The following is a 22,547-nucleotide window of genomic DNA, read 5'->3' on the forward strand; positions in this document are numbered from 1 at the left end:
AGGAAGAGCGGCGCAATCAGAGCTGTTATCCGGGGACCTCTTCTCACTTTCTTCATTTCCACTTTATGTTCCTATAGAGGGGGAGAAAAAGCAAACGTGACACCTGACCTTTTTACTAATGCAGTCATCAGTCATGTTCTCCAGATGACGAGGCCTGTTTGATACAATGCGTCTCGTTGTTGTCAGATTGTTTAAGCAGGCGGAGGATTTCAGTTATCTGTGCAGCAGCAGCTTCTTCCAGGACGCTGACCCAAACAGCCCCGTCACTGATAACTTTTCTGCAGGCTCGTCTCGCTGGTATGGCTGGAATTTGGTGTGAAAAGTTTCCTCCAGATCTGGGCTGCCGGAGCACATTACAAGTGACGGAAATGTGTGCTGTCTGGAAATGGTTCTCATCAGGAAACTGAACTCGCTGTCTGCAGTTATTTAATTTGCTTTGCTGCAAAAGAGAGAGATCCCAGATAATTTAGACCGGAAACAGAAAGAGGCAGTCTGGGTTTATTCTGAGCCTGTGTCCAAAAGGCGTTTTTGTTATTTATGGATTAGGAATTATGGGTTTTTTGTAGTTATTTAATAGTATTTTTATATTGAGTTTGGGTCTATATCCTGCTCCTGTGTGGTTAGCAAGTCATCTAACCTTCTGTTTTTTATTGCATAATTGATATTTAGTTGTGTATGTCAAGACGGTTCTCCCTACCATGATAATGATAATACCCCGATAAAGGTCCTGTGCCAAAACATCTCAAATCTGGAACTGCTACTGATATATCTTTCATAAAGATGGATATAATCCTTATCTACTCTGATCTGGTCATAAAGACAGGGAGACTCAACCCGCTTTACCTGGGGCCATTTTTGTAAAATGACAGAAGGCCAGGGGCCAGTCATAGCAGCCTCATATACGTTTCTAGGATTTTAGGACATTTCTAGGATTTTCAGATATTTTAGGATATAAAGTAATTACTTAGTTTTTGGCAAATATTTCAGATTTTAGCATGTTTCTCTGATTTTAGGAAGTTTCTAGGATTTTAGGATAAATTCAAATTCAAATTGTTTTATTCCTAGGATTTTAGGACGCTTATAGGATTTTTGGATATTTGTAGGATTTTAGGTCATTTCTAGGACTTTGTGATGTGTCAAAGATTTTATGACATTTTTAAGATCATTTCTTGGATTTTAGGATATTTCTAGAATTTTAGGAAGTTTCTAGGTTGGGGGGCCACCTGACCCCCTGTCATGATCCAGATTGGGCCTGCGGGCAGTAACTTGATGTAAGTAAAGAAAACTCAACTCTTGGCATATAGTGTTTGTGTTCTTCATCACTTTTGAAGAAGGAAATAACGGTAGCAACAGGTGGACGAGCCTCAAACGTGAGGATGTAACAATCCATTGATCTGGATCAATATGATGAGGATATTTACTAACAGCATCTGTTATTGATCACAGACCCCTGAATTAAATCCAATCAAAATTTTATAGTCCCCTAAATCCTACGCAATGGACCTTTAAAGAAACCTTAGGTTGAAAATGGACTTTGGTGTGGTAATAGAGGGCCCATCAGCTGCCCCAAAGCAATCAACCTTTGTGAAACACTGTAAAGAATCTGAGTGTTATTTATCATTTTAAAATGATTGCACAATTAATAAGATTATAAGATATTTTGATGATTTATTTTCAGACGACTGATCAGCTGTTTGGACAGTAAAAAAGAAAGAAGAGCTTGAGGCTGTTGGGTTGTTCTAGTCTCAAGATGTTTGTCGTATCAGCCCTGAGCATCGAAGCATAGCAGACGCACACACACATGCACACACACACACGCACACACACATGCACACACAGAGTTTATTCACTGTTTTATATGTGAGCACACGGCTCTGAGTCAGGATCAGTTTGTGGTCACAGCAGGTTTCTGTTAGCTGCTGTTTTATTAATACATTATTTATGCATTATTTTGCGCCTGACCTCTCGTGTGTGTCTGACTGCTCTCCCACAGAGACGTCATGTGTGTATAATGAGTTTCAACTGTAGGTTCATAACACACAGGAACACATTTAGAGAGCTGATGAAGATCTCTGTGAAGTCACCCACAGCATACACTCAACACTTGTAGCAGCACAGAGGTTTGTGTCAGTGATACTCAACTTAGTGGCCCCCAAGCAAAGCAAGTTGAGTATCTCTGTTATATGTTCTTGATCCTTGAGATTGAATATGATATCACTGCTGAGAAAAATTACTCTATTTGATAGCAAGTGGAGGTTTTTGGGTTTGCCTGAGTCGGGGATTAGGTTGCCAAAAGTTGCCGATGACATCTCAGTGCTATTTTTGACTCCTTTCTCTTGTTTCCAGTTTATTTTCTTTTATGCGGCTGTCAATTGGGGCCTTTTCAATCTAAACCAATTTCCATGCTGCATGCCAAAGCACACGGTGTCACCTGGGTTACAGCTGGGGCCTCCTGGAAAAACAACACCCACCACACAACACACAGGGAAAAGACATTTCCCTTTCAAACCTTAAAAAATGGCTTTTGGAAGTTTTCTAGCAGCAGAGGGGACATTGTTCATACTGTCAACCCACGCAGAGCGTCCGAAATGAGTTACTTGAGCTGGGTTTTTGTTCTAAAACTCATTCTCTGCAACAGGCAAATGGAAAGTGAATGGGCTTGTATCATGCAAAAGTTTGGGCTTAATGTTGAGAATTTGCTCCAAATGACAGACATATTTGTTCAGAGGAACAACAGAGCAGAAAGTAAAAATGCTCTTGTGCTAAAGATGGTTTGCAGATGTTGAAAAGCTTTGCAGTGATTTCATCTGTTTTTGTTGCACTAAACCTTCATTGCGTTATGTTGTATATATTTCATGACATCTAACTGTATTTCAGCTTCAAGCTTAAGACCTGATGCATAATTCAGGTCAAGTTATATACTTCATTTAACTCTTTGAAACCTGGATCAACATTATTTTTCTTGTGTTCACATGCCTTTCACAAGCTATTTGACCCTTGAAACTTGACCAGATTGGTGTTATTTCTTTCTAAAACAAAAAAGAAACGTCCCACAAATTGCAAGAAATTAGTAAAAGGTGACAAGAGACTGGCCTAAAAATTAAAAAAAAAAAAAAAAGTCTTGGATTATTAACTATTGCATAAATTCTATTTTTAAAATATTTTTTAAAACATATTTTATAATTATTCTACAGAGAAAATATAATATGATTAAAATAATACACATTATTTTCTGGTAATTTTTTTAGCAACTTTTTTTGTTTTTAAAACACATTTTAGCTCATTTTTGGGCCATTTCTTCCTCGTTCCTCGTTGCCTTCTCACCATGTTTTTCAAAGATATCAACCCAATTTACTCAGGTTTCAAAGGGTTAATCTGCTTTACCACACTTAGATGGTAAAGATAAAACAACTGCTGGGTGTGCTAATAAGGCTGAGGAAGGTTAGAAGTTGCAGGGCGGTAAGAAGAGGTCTTCTGTGAGTCGTTGCCTTGTTTGGGACGAAATTGGAATCACAAGAACGCAGACTGTTTTCACGAGTTTCTGTGATTTAATGAGATCTTAGAAGGAGTCAGGTGCTTGTCTCAATGCAAAACCAGCTCCAAAAAAACTTTATGTGGCAGCAGATGATTTATTTGTGGCGGCCTGCCACAAGTAAATGAATGCGTGGCAAACCCCTCTTTGAATGTCATATACAGAACTTTTAACTAAATCATATTAAATCATACAGGGAAATTTGAAGATGCATAAGGTTGAAGGAATTCCAAGCAGAGTTAGCACTCACAACATTATTCAGTCGGTCAGTGCAATATAAAAATTGAACTCTTTTCTGTAGATAACAGCAGTAGTCACATGACTACAGAGAAGAGAAATTGGCTCCAGGATGGATCCTTGAGGAGCACCAGGCTAAACTGTAGAAAACTGTTGAACAGTAGTTATTTCCAAATGCACGTTGAATTCTTCTGTTACGTGGATAGAAGTGGGACGGTTTCCTGCCTCAAGGCCTCTCTCACAGTGGCAGGCCCATTGTTAATGACAGCAGGCGAGAAGGCCTGCAGGTATGTTGCTGTAATAGATGATATTTTTATCACTCCATTCAGACACTTTCTAAAGCCATTTCTATAGAGCTCTATCTCTGCGCTCACGGATTTCTCATTATCCACGTTAGTGAAAGATCGGCCCACTTTGCTCCCACATGCTTTCTGTCTCACGCTCGCTGATGGGTGTGGGCAAAACATGCTTTTATGTAATGAACCTCTATTTAATGAGGCAGGTCAATTAAGAACAAAATGTATATTTACAATGTTAGTGTGTCAAAGCAGCTGGAGGTAAAACACACACTCTGTGGTAGAGTGCTGCATGTGTGGCCTGGCTTTTTCTTCTTCGCTGTAGAAATGCTTTCTAATCAGTGGTTTTGCACTTGGCATGATTCTGTAGTTTTTTGCTGCAGAATTCAAAGATCCATCAGCAACGACTATAAATGACTCAAGATGAGGGTAGTGGCTAAATTACTGACTTGCTGAATTATGAATAAAGGCATTAGACAGGGTTTGTATGGCCAATGAAAGTCATGGAATTTGCAAATAGAAATTTCCAAAATAATTTCTATTAATACATTTTCTGGATGTGATAAATGGAGTCATTCATGGTTGTCAATTTTTTAGATGAAAAAAAGTCATCAAAAATGTTTAATGAAAATTTTTCACCAAGTTCTTCCATTAAAAATCACAAAAATTGTAATGAAAAAAACTCTTTTTTTTCTTTAAAAATCACATTTAAAAAAAAATCTCTAAACATTTTAAAGCCCACAACAAAAAAGACCATATATTTTCTCAAAAAAATGCCAGTTTAAGTAAATAAATAAAAGCCCTTAATAAATAAAATCCCCAAAGCTAAATGTTATTTTTGACATGCCTTGCCCGTTTTGCACCAGTATGTCCGAATCAGTTATTTTTTAAAATATAATATAAATTAAAAAAAAAAACTGTTGTAGAAAAAAAAAAACAATAAGCAGTATCGGTAGAGAATGTATGGTTTTTAAAATTAGCCTCAAAGTCATGTAAATTTATTGGTAAAAACGTGCATGAACCCTGATTATAGCGCTGCGCTGTACAGTGCTGATGCCCTGAGGCGATCAGTGGGATTGGGATCAGAGCCCATGGAGACATTTTGATGGATCTCTGTTGGCTCAACAAAACCAGATCCATTTTTTATCCTGCGTTTGTTTGCTCTGGGTTTAATGTAAGCTTCTTGTAGAGCAAACACGCACTGTGTGTGTGGATGCATTATTTCAAGAAAAAATCCATCCAAAATATAATAATCTAATATGGAGTCAAACTGGAATTGGCAGATGCTCACTCTTTAGGAGCATTAACAGAACTGAACAGGACAGAATGGAAAAGAATATATCTTTATTGTCCACCAGGGTGGAAATTTGTCTTCGGCCCACCAAAAAGTAGTCTTGGCTTTCTTCCTTGTCCTTTCTGCAAAATTTGGCTTGAGGTTGGGTTGGGCAATATAGAGTGTAGTCTTGTCATAACATATTTTTTCATATCAGTCGATATCGATATATATCAGGATATACATCAAATCACTATTTCTGCCAAGCTTCAAGGTTCCCTTTGACTCCAAAGTGAGATATGAAGATATAATAAGGTTAATTTTGGTTTAAATATTTATTTTCTGTCAACATTGAACATGATAAATATACTGTAGAACAGGCGTCACCAACTGGAGGACCTATTCTGCTGAAACAGCTCCAGTCGGAGCGGGCTGTCGGACATATCAACACTGGAGCGGGCTGTCGGACATATCAACACTGGAGCTGGCTGTCGGTCATGCCCACATTGGCGGGGGCTGCGGGATATGTCCGCACGCTGGAGAAGGCTGTTGGACATAATCCGCGCTGGAGCGGGCTGTCGGACACGTTTGCGCTCGCGCAGGCTGTCGGATATGTCCGTGCTGGAGTGAGCCTCGGACATGAGCGGGCTGTCGGACATGTCCAGTACAATGAGCAATGAAAGAAGAAATGACCCAAAAATGAGCAAGAAATTAGTAAAAACTGCAAGACCTTGAAAACGAGCTTAAAAAAATTCCAACAATTCTGTAATTTAAAAAAAAAATGTCTATGTTATTAGCTAGCTTACTAGCTAGAAGAATCACCATATAGACATTAAAAATAATTTGTAAAGCCCATAGACTGGCGCCGTATAATATCATGAGACTCTCTGTTGCCTCCAGTTTTTGTTCTCTGTTGGTCTGCCAGCCAGTTATTTACTAACCTATAAAAACTTCCAGGCTCCAACAAGGTGCTAGCTCATTAAAACTTAGTGCCTGTTAATTGGAGGGCAACACTCTACTACCTGCTTTGTCACACAGGTGTGTGTGTGTGTGTGTGTGTGTGTGTGTGTGTGTGTGTGTGTGTGTGTGTGTGTGTGTGTGTGTGTGTGTGTGTGTGTGACATTTTTTTCTCTGCTAGGTGTGCGCCTGCCCGTGTGAGTGTGTTTGTTTGTCTGAAGGTAATCTTGCAAACTACTGGATCCATCAGCCGAATGATTTTAGGCGGATTTTTCCTCTTTGTGGTGATTCACAATTGTTGGAAAAACCTGTTTCATTGAGTGTTTTATTTTCTTACTAAGTATTATTTCTTACCAAGTTGCTCATTGCCTTTATCCCCATGTTTTTGAAAGAAATTTCACTTTTTCTTTCCATGTTCAAAGGTGTAAATTCTTGTGAAAAGAATCTGAAAGCAGGTTTCAAAGGGTTAATCTAAAAATAAGGCCTTAATTAGCATTAAAATGTCTTAAATCAGTCTGTGAAATGTCGTAATGATGCTAATAGATGGGATATAGGATTATTATTATTATTGTTATTATTATTATTGTTAGTAGTATTAGTAGTGGTGTTATTTCTTCTTTTTTTTGCTTTGCACATCGGGCTGAAAATCTTTGATGCAATCTTGCTTCATCAAAGCTTCTTTTTGTTGTGTTTCGTGCGGAGGATTATCATCGTGGCACACGTGCGTACGCTGTCCTCCATGGCTCGATGTGCGCTCAGATGAGTGTGATGTATAATGATGGCGGCCTCTGGTGAAAACTGGAATAGGATTTCATTCAGTCGCTCATTATTGTTTATTGTAATAAACACTGATCGCACTGTCGCCAGCCTGCCTCCTAAACAATGCTTCGTATTGATCAGAGGAACGCCTGTGTGTTTGGGTAGTTCCATGCGTGCACACACACACACACACACACACACACACACACACACACACACACACACACACACACACACACACACACACACACACACATGGTAACCCAGTAACTGTCTGTCCTTTTTGTCCTTGAGCTTGATTTGTGATTATCTCATGGTGTTCATACACAACAGTCACACACAGGTATTTTGACAGACTCGGGCGTGAACCTGCACCCATTAAATGATTTATTTGAAAATCCTGTGGCTGCTGTAGCTTACAACTGTGTTTAAATCATTGATGGTGGCTGCAGAGGAGATGCAGTGTGCGGTGCAGAGGTAGGTCTGCGTGGGCTGGCCGGTGCACGCGCGGTCGGGACAGGGATGAAATATCTGTCATTTTTTTAATGACATCTCCGGTTGTTGAGTGTATATTTGGGAAGATGTTTAGCAGTCTGCTTGTGCATATGGATCCACCCACAGAGGAGAATGAACGGACTGGAAAAGACACAAAACAATTAAAAAAAACTGGAAGTGAAAGAGATGCAGGCAGAGGAAGACGATGTAGAGCGGGAATGCTTTGCTTCAGGCCACTTTTGCAAAATGACAGAGAGGCCAAAGGTCAGTCGCAGCAGTCCCGCAATGTTTCAAGGATTTAAGGACATTTCTGGGTTTTCAGCACGTTTCAAGGTTTTCAGGAGGTTTCTAGGACTTGGGGACATTTCTAGTATTTAAGGACATTTCTGGGATTTTAGCACATGGCTTTGATGTTATCATGTTTCTAGGATTTTAGGGCATTTCTCGGATTATAGGATATTTTTGGATTTTAGGACCTTTCTAACATTTGAGGACATTTCTTTGATTTTAGGACATCTCTAGGATTTTAGGACGTATCTCAGTAAATGTCCTAAAATCAGAAGAAAAGAATTTTGGAAATTTTGTAGGATTTTAGGATGTTTTAGGATTTCGAAACATTTGTCAGATATAAGGACATTTCCAAGATTTGGGGAAATTTCTAGCTTTTGTGACATTTCTTGGATTCTATGACTTTTCGAGGATTTAAGGATGTTTCTAGTATCTTACTACATTAGTGTCTTAGCGAGGGCCGCTGTCAGAGGGTGTGGGGGATCCTCCACAGTCACTTTTGATAAGCCAGCTCTATTTTGATGCTGTTTTATGCACTCTGGCACCTTATATATTCTTAAAGTACAAAAACAGTCACCACTGTGAATCACTTTATTTTTATTGTGAATTACAAAATGCTTGTGGGGCCACACAGCACCCTATCGGGGGCCAGATTTGGCCCGCAGGCTGTAAGTATCACATATGTAGAGATTAGGTTTGGAAGCAGTGAATATTCGGAGGAGCATCGATGCGAGGGGCCTTAACGGGCCGTAGCCACATTTAGCCGGGGTATTATGGCTGTGTTGACACATTGTCTGACAGATGGGTGACACATGCTCTGTGTCGCAGCTCCATTGTAAGTGCGACATGGGGCTCGGTGACAGAGGCGCAGAGCGGGACTCGCTGCGGTGAGCTGGGTGGAAAACCACATTGTCTTACTTCAAGCTGCCACAATCTCACAGTACAATGAACCACTTCATTCTCTCTTTATCTCCTCCACTCCCTCAGCCTCTCTCCTCTCCCTCAACTCCTGCTCAAAACGTCAGTCTTATTTATGACTGCATTAAATGTAGAGTAAATAAAATACTAATATCACACTTTATTATTTCAGTAAATCTCCCCGCTCACTGAAGTTGGAGTGAGGTCACAAAGCAACTCGTGCATTTCTGGTGTAATCGCAGTGATTTAGTTTTAAGCATTTCCTGTTTTCATCTCCTCCACAATAATGTTCTCCGGAGATTTATAGGTTGCATCAAAGGCAGAACAGTGAAATGAAAAATTAAACAATAGAGAAATATTTGTAGATTTAATTATCAGGTTGAGTTAGGCTGACATTTACAAGCATAAAGAATCAAAATCCGTCAAGTTGGCATCGACTGTCTGCTCATTTAACCCTTATGGCCCGTTTTAATATTACACACCCTCGTGTCGCTCCGTGCACACAAAACGCTTTGAAAAATATTATACATTGATATCATATCAATGTATAATATTTTTCAAAGCGTACTGCCGTACTGCTGTATCTACTTTTATTGAGTTAATTTTTTAACCAACATCAGTTCTAATGGTTAATATCAAATATTCATTACTTTTCTGAATTTTGACCCTTTAAATGCCGTGTTTTTATGTTTTGAGATGAAAATACACAAAAATGAGTAAATTAATAATAAATAATAATAGATTAATATTAATTAAATTAATTATTAATTAATTATTATTAAATTAAATATTAAATATTAAATTAATAATAAATAAATAAATAGACATGTAGACAAATAATAAAGTAAAAAAGTAAAATAAAGTAAAGTAGTAAAAAGTAAATTTTCTTTGTCATAGTCTGGGATATGGGTATGAATGTATCAGTTTAGTTCCCACTGTGTATTTTAGACTAATTGTAATTTCATGATTAATCAAGAATACACAATCTTGATAAAATTTATGCCCCATGCATGAACTCAGCTAAAATGATTAAAAATGAAGAATAAAAAGCGTGCAGAATGTGCCAAACAGTCCCTAAAGGTTAAATACGAAATATTGCCAAACAGACACTTTTGCTTTTTGCTCTGACACAAAACCTTTTTACTTCGTCTTGTCGGTCATTTCTCGTTATGTGATTAGTCAAATCTGATTCGGCTTCTCTGTGCTGCGACCCTGCTGCTGTACCGAGGAAACAGGTTCAGTTTATAACTGTATTGTCTCAGTTTTGATAAAAATGCCAGAGTTTAGGAGAAGAAGCAAGCCTAAACTCAGGCCTCCCTTTAAGGTGCAGCATGCTACGATGGTGGACAGAAAATCAGGAAATGACGCTCTTATGTCACGGCACAATGTGATGTTTCTACACGTGTTCTGACCCACGCACACACACACACGCACGCACACACACACACACACACACACACGCACACTGTGGGCTCTCTGACTCTTTTGTGTGACTCCTACTCGTGGCCTTGAACAACGTCTCTGCTCGCGTTTGTTCTCTTTCTTCCCATCTGTCAGTGGCTTACATGAAGCTGTCGTTGCTCGAGTGTCAGTGGCACTGTTTGCTCTTTGTAGAGGAGTCAGACCGACTCTCTGTAGCAACAGAGTGAATGGAAGAACGGCACCACTGTCACTTTTTGGCCTTCACTGCCCCGCCATCTGCGGCGCTACAGGGCGCTGACAGCCTTCGACTGCATATGTTCTGTGACGGTGCATGTGCGGCGAGGAAATATGCTCGAAAATATCCCCACACCTGTCGAGTGAGGACGTGCACACGAGCGGCAGCGTGACTCAGTGTCACAAACAGTTATCGCGGTCATTCACCCTCCGACAGACTGGTGGAGAGCTAATGGTGTTAAAACGCCTCCTTGTTTGTTAATTTAGTGCGGTATGGATGTGTTTGCGCTTGAATAGTCTGCTGCAGATATGATAGATTCAGCGACTTGACTGTATTGACCCACACACACTCAAATATTTACCCTGCTCTCCTCCAATCTGAGGACGCAGCCCCCGGCTGTTTGCCGCTGGGCTGGAGGAGCGGGAGCGATGAGAGGATGAGCTGAGATCAGGTGCACTCTTAAAGAATGACTCATTGATGGAAGGAGGAGGAGGAGGAGGAGGAGGAGGAGGAGGAGGGCGAGGAAGGCACGATCACACGGGCTCGAGCTCTGGGCGACTGCGGTTGAGAATGGCTGACGCGTTCCAGCTGATTTTTGCTTTTGGATCACCTGCCAGAGTGTGTGGGAATCTACTCTGAGAGGAGTCACAGCCGCTGTTTTTCTCATTTGGACGAAAAAGTGAGATCAGAATTGTAAAATATACTATGTATTCTTTTTTGCCGTGTGCCACTGAAGAGCTACAGGTCTGGTGATTTGTACCTCAGCTCTCAAAACTGTACAGTTTCTTAAATTGCAGCGTTTTCAACCACACTCTGAGGGTGTAATCCATGAAAATGACTCTTGCCTCAGCCTGCAGGGCTGTTCACAACCCTCCAGTCTGCTCAGCTTTTCAAACACTTCATGTTTTATCCAGCTGTCAGCTCCTCTATAAAATACCAAAATTCTCATGTCTTTAAAATTCAATCACTGGTCAGCAAACATCGATTTTGCATCAAATTAAACCTAAATGCAGAACCTTCGACTCACTTCTGGGTTAAAAACTCGCTCGTCATCAGCATCCACTCAAAGCAGCAGCAGTGAGCACACCCAAACTTTGTAGTCCCGTCAGTTAACAATAGTAATCCAGAGTTGAAATCTGAGTTGAAATCTTCTGGATGAGAGCTCGTTAGCTTAATAAAGGAGGCTGCGTAAGGTTTCATTGTGAAAATGACGGTTAGGCAAAGGTAAAAAAAACCCAAAACATCGTGATGTGTTCAAATGTAACATCAAGAAAAAGAAAATCTAGCTTTTGGCGAGAAACTTGAATTATACAGTTGTTTTTGTGAGTTTTTTGTTTTCTCAGCGATATAAAAAGGATAATAGAGGTGGAATTACAACCCTTTTAATGTCCGATCATGAGCTCTAATCATCTTATAATGCAAAAAGTAAACTGTTATTGATATTGATACCATTATTGAGACTGCTTAATGATCTGAGTCTTTATCGATACCAATATAGATACTTTTCTATTATTTGGTGTAAAGACGAGGCAACATTTATATTTTTAAAGTATATTTTGATGTAAATATTTACTTTGAAGGCTGCGACAGGCTCTGACGGGCGCATCAGCGGACGCAGCTCGTCCATTTTTACACATCCAGCAGTCAAACCAGCGGCGTAACATACTGCTGTGAAGGGTGGCTTTTGTTGTCAGAATCTTGTGCCGAAATCACTGACAAAACAACGGTATTTTACGACTTTTTAAAGAATTTGGGCTGGATATTCCCACATTGAAGCTGCAGTGTGAAAAGGCCGTCTGATGTAATGACCCTCTCCTTAAAAAGTCTGCATTTCAAACATCTTTAGATGATCCTGATTGGTTTGAGTCAGAGCGTTTCATATCAGTTAACAGTGACGACGGAGCGATCAAACGGAGCAGGTGGACGCTGCTGAGAATGTGCTTTTTATGATCAGTAAACACAGAAAGACTAGCTGCTCACCTGTGGAGTAATCTGTTTTATTTTGTTTCTCACTCGCAGCGTGTGAAACAAGCAAAAAGCTGTATATTTAGCCGTGTTTTGTAGAAGGAAACCTTTTTAAATCTACAGGGAGCAAGCTTTTCATGCTAAATATACACCTCAGATGGAGCATCGCTAAAAAGTGATTGAGGGCATGACAGTATGTTTTAGTCTGCTGCATTTGTAAAGGCAGGCTGATGCTGAGAGAGGAGGAGGAGGAGGAGGAGGAGGAGGAGGAGGAGGAGGAAGGGTGTGTCAGTGTTACAGAGGACAGTGATGAAATTTGAGGTTTAGTGAGGAGAGAGGAGAGCTGAAATGTGCTGGAGTCAGTGGGGTTTTTACACACCGGTATTAACTGCGTACACACATGCACACACACGCACACACACACACACACACACACACACACACACACACACACACACACACACACACTCAACCATAACAGCAGCGCTCAGCAGTTTTCCCAGGCCTTTTATGAAAGCTCTGTGTTCACCTCTGCCAAAGCATCTGACCGAGCCAGCTCACTGTACACACACACACACACACACACACACACACACACACATTGGATTATTATTATTAAGTTCAGCTCTGCCATTTTCTAATTCGCAATAAAAATAAAGTGACTTGCACTTGTTGTCTGAAAAACATCCTAAAATCCAAGGACCTAAAAAGATCTGAGAAAAATCCTAAAATCCTAGAAATGTCCTAGATTCCTATAACATATCATATTCCTATCATAGAAACTTCCCAAAGATCTTGAAACGTCCTAAAGTCTTAGAAGAGACCTAAAATCCTAGAAACTTCCGAAAATCTTAGAAATGTCCAAAAGGCAAAATGTAGTCAAATGTAAAAGAATCGCAGAAACATCCTAAAATCCTAAAACCGTGTCATGGGGCCCTGCTGTCCCTGCTGTAAAGCAGTCTGGTGGAGTCGTGCTCCCTGTCGGGGTCAAGTAAACATACAGAGAGCTGAGAGACAGGACCTTCTTCACAACTCTGTTTTGTAAACAAACAAACACACACACACACACACACACACACACACACACACACACACACACACACATACATGTATTTATTACTTTGTGTGGACCACGTAGTTTGAGTTCTTTGTGAGGACCACCACTTCCATTGTAGCTAGAATGATGCAAAAAACAGACCTACCACTGGGTGGGAGTAGAGAATTAGAATGTCACTTCAGATTGCAGAAAACTCAAAGTAAAAAAAAATATTTTTTTTCCATAGCTGTGAGGACCGGCCCCTGTTGCTAGGTAGATTTGACGACATAGGCTTTTTTTGATTGGCTACTCTAAAAGAAACTTTAAAAGCAAATAGTAGACACTGTATTGCCAGCATTTTGCAGACTCAACTCAGCAATATACAGTGCTGTTAAACTGAGCTTTTGGTGTTTATTTTTAGTTTAAAATCAGTATTAAATTTTATATATATATATATATATATATATATATATATATACAGTCTATTATAATATTATATTATAATAATATTATAATATAAACATTTCAATATTACAGACCTTTATCAAAATAATAAATTGTTCAATGAAGATTCCACAATTACTCAAGTAAGCATGGTTTTAATGTAGGTGACATCTGGAATGCAATTTCCGATTACTTTTATTATTGATTAATCTGCACAGTATTTTTTTTTAATTGATTTGGTTTTGTCTATTAAGACTTGGAAAATAGTGAAAATGCACTTTGTAATTTCCCACAGCCCAGTGTAATATCTTCAATGTCTTGTTTTGTCTTACCAAGAGTCCAAAACCAACTTCATGACTTCACGACTTCATTAAAGATTTAACATGAGATCATAGCAGAATTGCTTTATTTTAGTGGAATATAACTCAACTGAGGGCAGAGATTTTGGTCCACATTACCACAGCCACAATGAATAGAAAGCTGGATAAAGGACTCCCTTGAAAGTTATCTTAATACAGATTCAGCAACTGTTAATTGCATCAGCTCCAGCTTATTATGAAAAAAAAATACTGAACAGCCGGGCAAAGGACTTCCTTTAACAATTTTAAACAGTATCTTAATACAAATCCAGTAGCTGTTAGTCAGTCCCAGTTTATCTGTCAGTCCCAGTTTATCCTAAAAAAAAAACTACTGGACAGCTGAGTAAAGGACTTCCTTGAACACTTTTAAACAGTATCATAATACAGATCCAGCTACTATTAACTCTGTCAGATCCAGTCTCCATTCTAAAAAAAAATAGTACTGGGAATAATACTGGGAATAACAATTCATTGAACAGTTTTAAACAGTAAATTGATACAGATCCAGCTGCTTAATAACATGAAAATAAATTATACCCGTTTCCTTTTTTGGGTTGTGATGGAATTGTAGACTTGGTTCTTAACATCTCTCCAGTCACGATGGCAGAGTATCGGTTCTGCATTAAGAGTCTTGAGACAAAGCTCTTTACCAGGAACTCTATTCAGAGTGATGTACCGTCCTAGCTGTCGCCATACTGCTGCCTTTTCTTCAGAACTCCAAGGCCTACGATGGCATTTCTTTTGGGAGAGAAATGGTGGATCCGTACCTGAAACACAAATTAGACAAGGTACTAGCATCCTCACTGCTGAAAATCATGCAGTCCTGCATATGGGACTGATGGCTTTATTTTTCTACTCTGAATTTATACGCATGGAGATTATGAAGACACACTGTCACAGAACTGCTGAGAAACTACTGAAATATTTTTGTGACTGTATTATTATCATTATTATTAAAATGGATTATACCGTTTTTATACCTGCAGTACCTTGGGAAGGACAGAAGATAAACTATGCAGTCGTTCTTTCTGGTTAATACTTGGCAACTGTCTTTCATGTGAGCAGTATTGGAGCAAAACATCCATCAGTTCAGGAAGGGACAGAAGAAGAGTTTACCTCTTTTCTCAGTCCTTTTCAGCTTGTGTGATGGTCCTAGAGTTGAGGTCTTTTGAGTCAGAATGTCTGGTTCTTCTGCAAGAAAGGGACAAGAAGCATGAACTGCAGCTCATCCTACTGGCAGATACACTAATATCACAGTCATATCACAGTGCCACTGCAATTAATCTAAAGTTACGTTCATACCATCTGAATCTTGAACAGGCTCAGAAACGCTCCTTGACCTATCTTCTTTGGAGGATGCTTCAAGAGAAGACAAACAGCAAGAGAACATTAAAGCTACAAGCACCGTGGGCTGGGCCCTTGCAGCCTGCACACGTCACCATGCGCATTTGCTGCTTGGTCCCTAATTATCATCGCAGTGTGAAAATTACATAGTCCAACTTACTTTTAAGGTAATTTAGAGTGTATTAAGAATATGTAACATGATTGACAGGATTGTTACTACACATCAGTGGGAGGAAAGAAAATAAGCTGACAGAAAAAGAGTTTACCTCTGTTCTCAGTCCTTTTCAGCTTGTGTGATGGTCCTGGAGTTGAGGTCTTTTGAGTCTGAACGTCTGGTTCTTCTGCAAGAAAAGGACAAGAAGCATGAACTGCAGCTCATCCTACTGGCAGATACACTCATATGTCATATCACAGTGCCACTGCAATTAATCTAAAGTTAAGTTCATACCATCTGAATCTTGAACAGGCTCAGAAATGCTCCTTGACCTCTTTTGTTTGGAGGACACTTCAAAGGAAGGACAACAGCAACAGGACATTATTGTTAGTGTGAAATTACATTGTTTCAGTTCCTAAAATTAAATTAAGAGTGCATAAAATGTGTTTCTGAGAAACTTTTTATCTTATTTGTTGGTCCTGATAGCCGTCAATAAATACAGTTGACTGAAAGAAAAAAATCTGGTGTCTGTGTCTGTTGCAGGACTGTAATGAACTCTATCAATCAGTTAATTCAGACCTAAAGAAAGTACTGACTGATATACCTGTCTGTTACTGACCTACCTACCTGTGTGCATCCTAGCTTTAAGCACGCAGAACATGATTGGACACTGCATGACTGTTACTACATAGCAGTGGGAGGAAAGAAAAATAAGCTGACAGAAGAAGAGTTTACCTCTTTTCTCAGTCCTTTTCAGCTTGTGTGATGGTCCTGGAGTTGAGGTATTTTGAGTCAGAATTTCTGGTTCTTCTGCAAGAGAAGGACAAGAAGCATGAACTGCAGCTCATCCTACTGGCAGATACTACTACTAGATACACTCGTACAAAATAGAGAAATGGCTACACAACTATTTTGTTATTTTGTGACATTCAGAGACAACAATCATTAAATAAAAAAATCAAAAATCAAAAATCTGCACATTAATTAATGAGTTGCAGCCAAACTAACTTCATACCATCTGAGTCTTGAGCCTCACTTCCACTGACTTGTGACTCTTGCCCAGCTCCGACTTTTGAAGATGAAGGCACTGTTTAGATAGAACACACAGACACATAACAAAAATAAACAAAAAAACACCACATACTTTTTAAATATGAATTAAACTGGAATACTTTCATACTCACTCTCTAAGCCTAAATCAATTTCATCAAGAGATTTGCCTTTGTAGACCTCAGTTCCAAGTTCTATGGCCATGAGCAGCTTGCTAATCTTTGCAAGCTGAAGTGTGTTCTCTGTTAGCCGGTAATATTCACGATGAACACGAATATCATGTCCCATGAATTTAGCAAGTTGGTCTAACTCATTTTCTTTCAGGTTCATTATCTGACTCATTGTAGCCACATGTTTCCTCAGGTGGGTTGATGTGAGTGTTTCAGGCCTCCTTGCATCACATACAGCTGCATATTTCCTCAGACAGTCTGAACCTCGGAGATGGGATGCTGAATTCTGTCTTGCAAAGACATACGTGTTACTGTCCAAAATGTCATTGTCCTCACTCCTTTGCTCAATGAGAAAATCAAGGGATTTGGTCATCTCTTTGGTTAGAAGCACAGGAACTTTGTTACCCCTCTTCCCTCTGACCACCAACCTGGTAAACTCGTGACTCAAATCTTGCTCCAGTTTTGAGAGGCCCTTCATGATATCTTCATTAGGATCCTCTGTGGCTCTGTTCATGTAGGTTGACAGAGGCATTTTTCCTGCCTCACCTTGCCGTCTTCGGTTGAAAAGAATGATCTGAGAAAGAAGGCACTCACTGAGAGTCCTGTATGCTCTAGCATTAGGCCCTTCCAAAAGTTTCTGTGTTGCCGCCTCCTCTGTGGCCTTCAGGACTTTATTAAGCTTCATCACATCTTCTGTGAGAGGGATCATTTCTTTTTTGTTCCACCTGTCCTCTTCCAGGTTAGTCCGTGCACGGCCTGACACAAAGAGGCCCCACTCTGCAGATAATAAGCCCAAGAAGCTCCTTACTCTGGCTGCAGCCGCTTCATCTTCAGCCTTTACATGTTGTGCAATCACAATGTCACTCACTGCCTTCAGTGAGTGTCCTAACTTTAAAGCAAGAGATGGTGTGTTGTATCTGTACTTAGACTTGGTGAATCCAGACGCTTTTTTTGCTGCCTTAACAGCTAACTGAAAATTAGGTGGCACCAAGACATCTTGTAACAGCTTCACTTTGCCATCAATGGACTTGGCAGCAAGTACAAATCTTCCCAACTCTCTCATCCTTTGGCTGACATAACCATCTTTTGATGGGTCACTCCCGTGTTTCTCTAGGAGCCTATCACCAAATTCACAAATGAGTGGATCATTTTTAATCTCCCGAGACACCTCATCAATCATCATTCTATTAACAATGTTTGAGCACCTTTGTGATGCCTGCCCTTTGTATGGAACAAGAGATGAAGCAGAAGCCTGAACTCTTCGCTTTTTCTTGGACTGAACTTCTAGCTTACCCATTTTTTTGAGACATAGTTTCTCATGTCGCCATAGTTCAGTTTTTAGAAAGAATCCAAAACATATGTTGCATGGCAAGTATTCCTCTGGATCTGTATGTTCTGATGGCTGCCTGTAAGTTACTATCTCACCATGTCCCTTTTGCAATACTTCGATGTTATGATAGTAATTGCCTTTCCTGCGGAGTCCCTCTAACATCTGAAGACGTTTTTTGGAGGTTGGTGGAAAGCATATTGCTTGGGCCACTTCTTTTTCATCACTGTGTTGCCGCGTTAGATGCCGCGCCATTTTACTCTGTGGTTTTTTGCAGTATACACAGTAATGTCTCTTGTCCCACTTACGTTTTTCTCCCTTGACGCAATATTTCACAGTGATTTGTGGCCCCTCCTCCTCCTCTTCCTTCTCCTCCTCCTCATTGTCAGCATTGTAATCTGTGTCATAGTCATTTGCGTCTTTGTCATTGTCATCTGCTTTGCTGATTTTTTCTTCTGATTCTAATTCTTGTGTTGTAGTTGAATCAGCTCTTCTGAGTTTACTCCGTTTTTTCTCGAGAGGCAACTTTGTGTTAACCTTGTGGCAACTGGAATCTTCTGAAGAATCTGACATTGATGGCACGTAGTCACTTTCCAGATCATTGCTGGATTCAGATAGAGAACCATCTGTGACACAGTCCCTCTGAAAGAAATAGATCAAAAATTTAACTAAAGCTAATCTAACTTGTGAAATTTGAATGAAATTCAAATAAAAAACTGATGAACGGCTGATGAAACAGCAGCATCATCAACCAAAACATCCAATATCTATTATACATAAAATAAATTACACTTTCTCAATGCTAAACCAGTGGGTAAAGATATCCAACTAAAAGTATAATTTAATGGCTAATTCCCTTTAGAACTGGGATTTGTGCAATAGTAACTGTGCTGGCCAAACAAAAAAAGCTATTTAAGCCTTTCAGTACCAAGTCAAAAATGTTTTTTTATCAACTTCCATGTGGTCATCAAGTCTTTTTCTGAATATCAGGGACTGACTGAAAAACATGTGATTAGATTACTAAAATATAACCACTAAATAACAGGCAAGTATTCAGTCAACTCTGTACAGCCTCATTTCCCTATAGGGGAGAATGGGACACAACCACAAATAATGCTGACATGGTGCTTTGATCACTATAACAACATGCAATGAGAGGTTGTAACTCCGGTTGGATGATATGTTAAAATAATATGGAATGGTGTATGTCTGTGCAAGCAGCGAGTTCACTATGTTTTTATTCTAATAAATAAAACAAAACAAAAACAGAAAAATACAACTACACACCTTGTAAATTCAAGTGTCTCTGTTTCTCTGAACTAACACTGCATTGACTGTCTTATTATCTCATCATAAAACACACTTTATTCAAAGGCATTGGTTAGTTTGTCCCACTGATCAGCAACTGTTAAATGTAAAGTGACCCTAAATTTGCCAAGATAGATCCAATCAGTCAGTATTAAACAAAGACAACACATAACTGTTTTTTATTTAGGCCATCAAAATGCGGAAATATATGTAAAAAAAGAAACATCCCAGGGCAGAGCATCACAAAGCCCAATTGACACTTTGAATACTCGTTATTCATCTTTGTGGGAGCTCCTGAGCCCAAAAATAGGCATTCCAGACAGCCCTAAAGACAAGTTCACTGGTCAGACAGCAGTATTCACTTGCCACCTGCAAAGGACAAGTGCCCATGTTGCACCCCGGACAAACTGACTCAAAGCAAATTTTGTGAATGAATACTAAATGAAATACTACATGGATAGGTGTGTGCAGTAAATATAGTGAATACTTTTTTCCAGTTCCAGCAGATTATTTTGCTATTCCTGCCCACAACAAAATGAGAAACAAGTCAAAATGAATACATACCTGCTCCTCTTGTTCCTCCTCCTTTTGTCTCTTCATCCTCTGTCATGTAAAATTATAAAAAAAAATATGCAAATTTTACAGACCATCAACCAAACACATACAACTATAGCATAGTTGATGCTGTCATCACAGTAGAATACATGCAGGCATAGCACTAAAGATTGAAACAGGCTTTAATTTTTTTCTTCATTACAATCAGTAATTACAAGGAAGAATAAGACAATAAGTAGCTTGTGATCCTCTGATTATGTAGATTAAGGTGGTAGTAATTACATGTAGATAGATATAAATGCTTATAACAGGGGAGAAACATATTACTGTTGAAATTTAAGTCAGGAGAGATAAGGTGGTTGCTGATTTGTATTCAGACGTGTCAGCATGGTTTCTCTTGATAATGCACACTTTAAATCACATGCTATGTACCCATTAGTTTGCAGTAACATGAAAAAGGAAAAACCCTGTCAAATATGGTCTACATTTAGTTGCTCTAATTCCATCCAAACCTCAGAGTTATCAGGAAAATAGCAAAGACTCAGACAAAACACTGTCCTTTAAATCTGGTCTTGTTAACTATATTGGTGTTATGGTGTTCTGTACAACCAGCTCACACTGTTCCACACACCAACATTAAATGCTTCAGAAAATATTAACAACCAAGAATAAAGTAGAGCTATGCATCCTTATAGAAAAACATGATGCTCAGGATTACTGACATACTAAAATCTCTGTGGACTGACAATGATTTGTCCTTTTTTTAAACATCCAAATGTTGGTGCCAGACACATTTAAAACTTCAAAAAATTATTTACCTGCCTTACATATCAGAAATACTCACAATTCTGTTGAATAGCACTGTTTCAATAATAAATGTGCCTTCTCTGTGTGTGATGTAGAGTTTCATTCTCCTTATTTTGTGTTTTGTTCAAAAAAAGTCACTTAAAATACAAGAAAAAATTATGTTTACACATTTGAGACGTATTACTTAACATTGCTGTAAATCTGAGACCGACATAATTACACAGTTACTGAGTTTTACTCCTTTTACAAACTAAGCTAGCTTGCACTCATTCCATTATGCTAAAGTTCGCTAATTAGCAGCAGCTAAGCTAACAGCTTCACTCGGCTGGAAATGCAACGACAGATAGTAAACACTTACAATATAGTTTGACAAAATATGAAATATGTCTTACCTTGATTAGTTGTAAAGTTTTGTCGTGTTCTCTTCGGTTTTCCTGCTATTTCCTCTTCATATCGCTGTGCATGTAGCGGTCGTGGTGCTGTCTGAGCCTCCGCAGCCTCTCTACCTGTCTCTGCAGAGGCATGTTTCTGGCGATGTATTCACTTCCACAGGAAGAATCAGAACTTTGACACTTCATGTCGAAAGTGACGCATTTACAAAACTTTGTAAATGCTACTCATGAAATTCAAAACTCTTCAGTAACACAGAAAGACTTTCTGTTTAACTCTTGGTCATGAAATACTTGAGTACCCAACATCAGAGAAACTTGAACAGTCCTCCATTTTAGTATACACAAACAAAGTCAATAAGGTGTAACGCTGCTATTTCCATTTCCATTGAATGCAGCATTGGCTGCGAGTGCTTGATCGCTCCCCTTCCCTCCCCTTGACCTGCCTGTGAACTTTTGAACAGGGCACAGGACACAGCAATATGGCATGAATTCAGTTAGAGCAATTTAACACAGCTCTACACTATTTTAATTGTTGAACACAGTAATGAATCAATCATTATAAAAAACACACTGCATTGTTCTACATCATTACAGTTTATTTGATGCAAATTCATTTGTTAAACACTAAAGCTTAATTTCTAATTAAGGATTTTAATTTAACCACTGTAGTATTATTACTTGCACTGATAAATGTGATTCTTGCTTTATTTTCAACATTCTAGCCTTTAATCAGTGTGTTATTTTAACTTGAGTCTAAGTTGAGAAGTGGAGAATATAGTTTGGTCCTCTGCTGCCTTCAGCTCAGCCTCAATTAATGGCCCATCAAGGGGAGGGGTGCTCCACCCCTTGCACTTGGACTGTTGCTGCTTGCCTGTTAACTTGCTCTTCCTTCAGAAGATAATACTTCTGCTTCAGATCAACTTAACCCCTAGAATACATTTACATGAAGCGTCATGTATATTGAATTATTAATGATTAAAATATTATTGTTGTAATAACCTGGCTAGACAAAATCATGTCATATGAGCATTCAGAATGGTTTGGTTTGGTTTTGGTTTATTTATTGAGCACAATTAAACACTGTGCAAGGAGGAACGAAGTGCAGATGGACTTTGCAAAAAGTTCCTCTCCTATCCACAATACCAAGCAAAAGAAAACAAACAGACAACTGCACATAGATAAAGATAAATTTCTTGAGTAAAACTTGGTATAGCTTTCATATCA

The 22,547-nt window shown here is 39.1% G+C and overlaps 2 protein-coding genes across 19 annotated transcripts in view; one reads left to right on the top strand and one right to left on the bottom strand.

Annotated features, from left to right (window-relative positions):
- caska (calcium/calmodulin-dependent serine protein kinase a) overlaps positions 1-22,547 on the top strand; it is a 163,865-nt gene that overhangs the window by 12,336 nt on the left and 128,982 nt on the right. The window lies entirely within an intron of this gene.
- LOC148188603 (uncharacterized) lies at positions 13,933-21,129 on the bottom strand. 2 transcript variants are annotated; one of them, XM_088083754.1, is made up of 9 exons: positions 20,134-21,129; positions 16,899-18,903; positions 16,730-16,801; positions 16,450-16,524; positions 16,009-16,065; positions 15,827-15,898; positions 15,519-15,575; positions 15,333-15,407; positions 13,933-14,983 (listed from the first exon to the last, which is right to left on the bottom strand). In XM_088083754.1, exons 1-9 carry the CDS (start codon positions 20,167-20,169, stop codon positions 14,748-14,750), a joined length of 2,685 nt encoding a protein of 894 aa, XP_087939880.1. In that variant the 5' UTR covers positions 20,170-21,129; the 3' UTR covers positions 13,933-14,747. The 2 variants fall into 2 exon arrangements, with proteins under 2 accessions (XP_087939880.1, XP_087939878.1); XM_088083752.1 differs by having other exon boundaries at positions 15,827-15,901.

Source organism: Plectropomus leopardus, chromosome 10, assembly GCF_026936395.1.
Source record: "Plectropomus leopardus strain MGB_pleo_1.0 chromosome 10, ASM2693639v1, whole genome shotgun sequence".
Classification (NCBI taxonomy): Eukaryota; Metazoa; Chordata; class Actinopteri; order Perciformes; family Serranidae; genus Plectropomus; species Plectropomus leopardus.

Excerpts from the sequence above, each read along its gene's own strand:
- LOC148188603 (XM_088083752.1), bottom strand. The coding sequence starts at position 20,169 with ATGAAGAGACAAAAGGAGGAGGAACAAGAGGAGCAG. Across the intron at positions 16,802-16,898 it reads AATTGATTTAGGCTTAGAGA|TGCCTTCATCTTCAAAAGTC; the intron begins GTGAGTATGAAA and ends CTATCTAAACAG. Across the intron at positions 15,576-15,826 it reads GAAAAGGACTGAGAACAGAG|CATCCTCCAAAGAAGATAGG; the intron begins GTAAACTCTTTT and ends CTTCTCTTGAAG.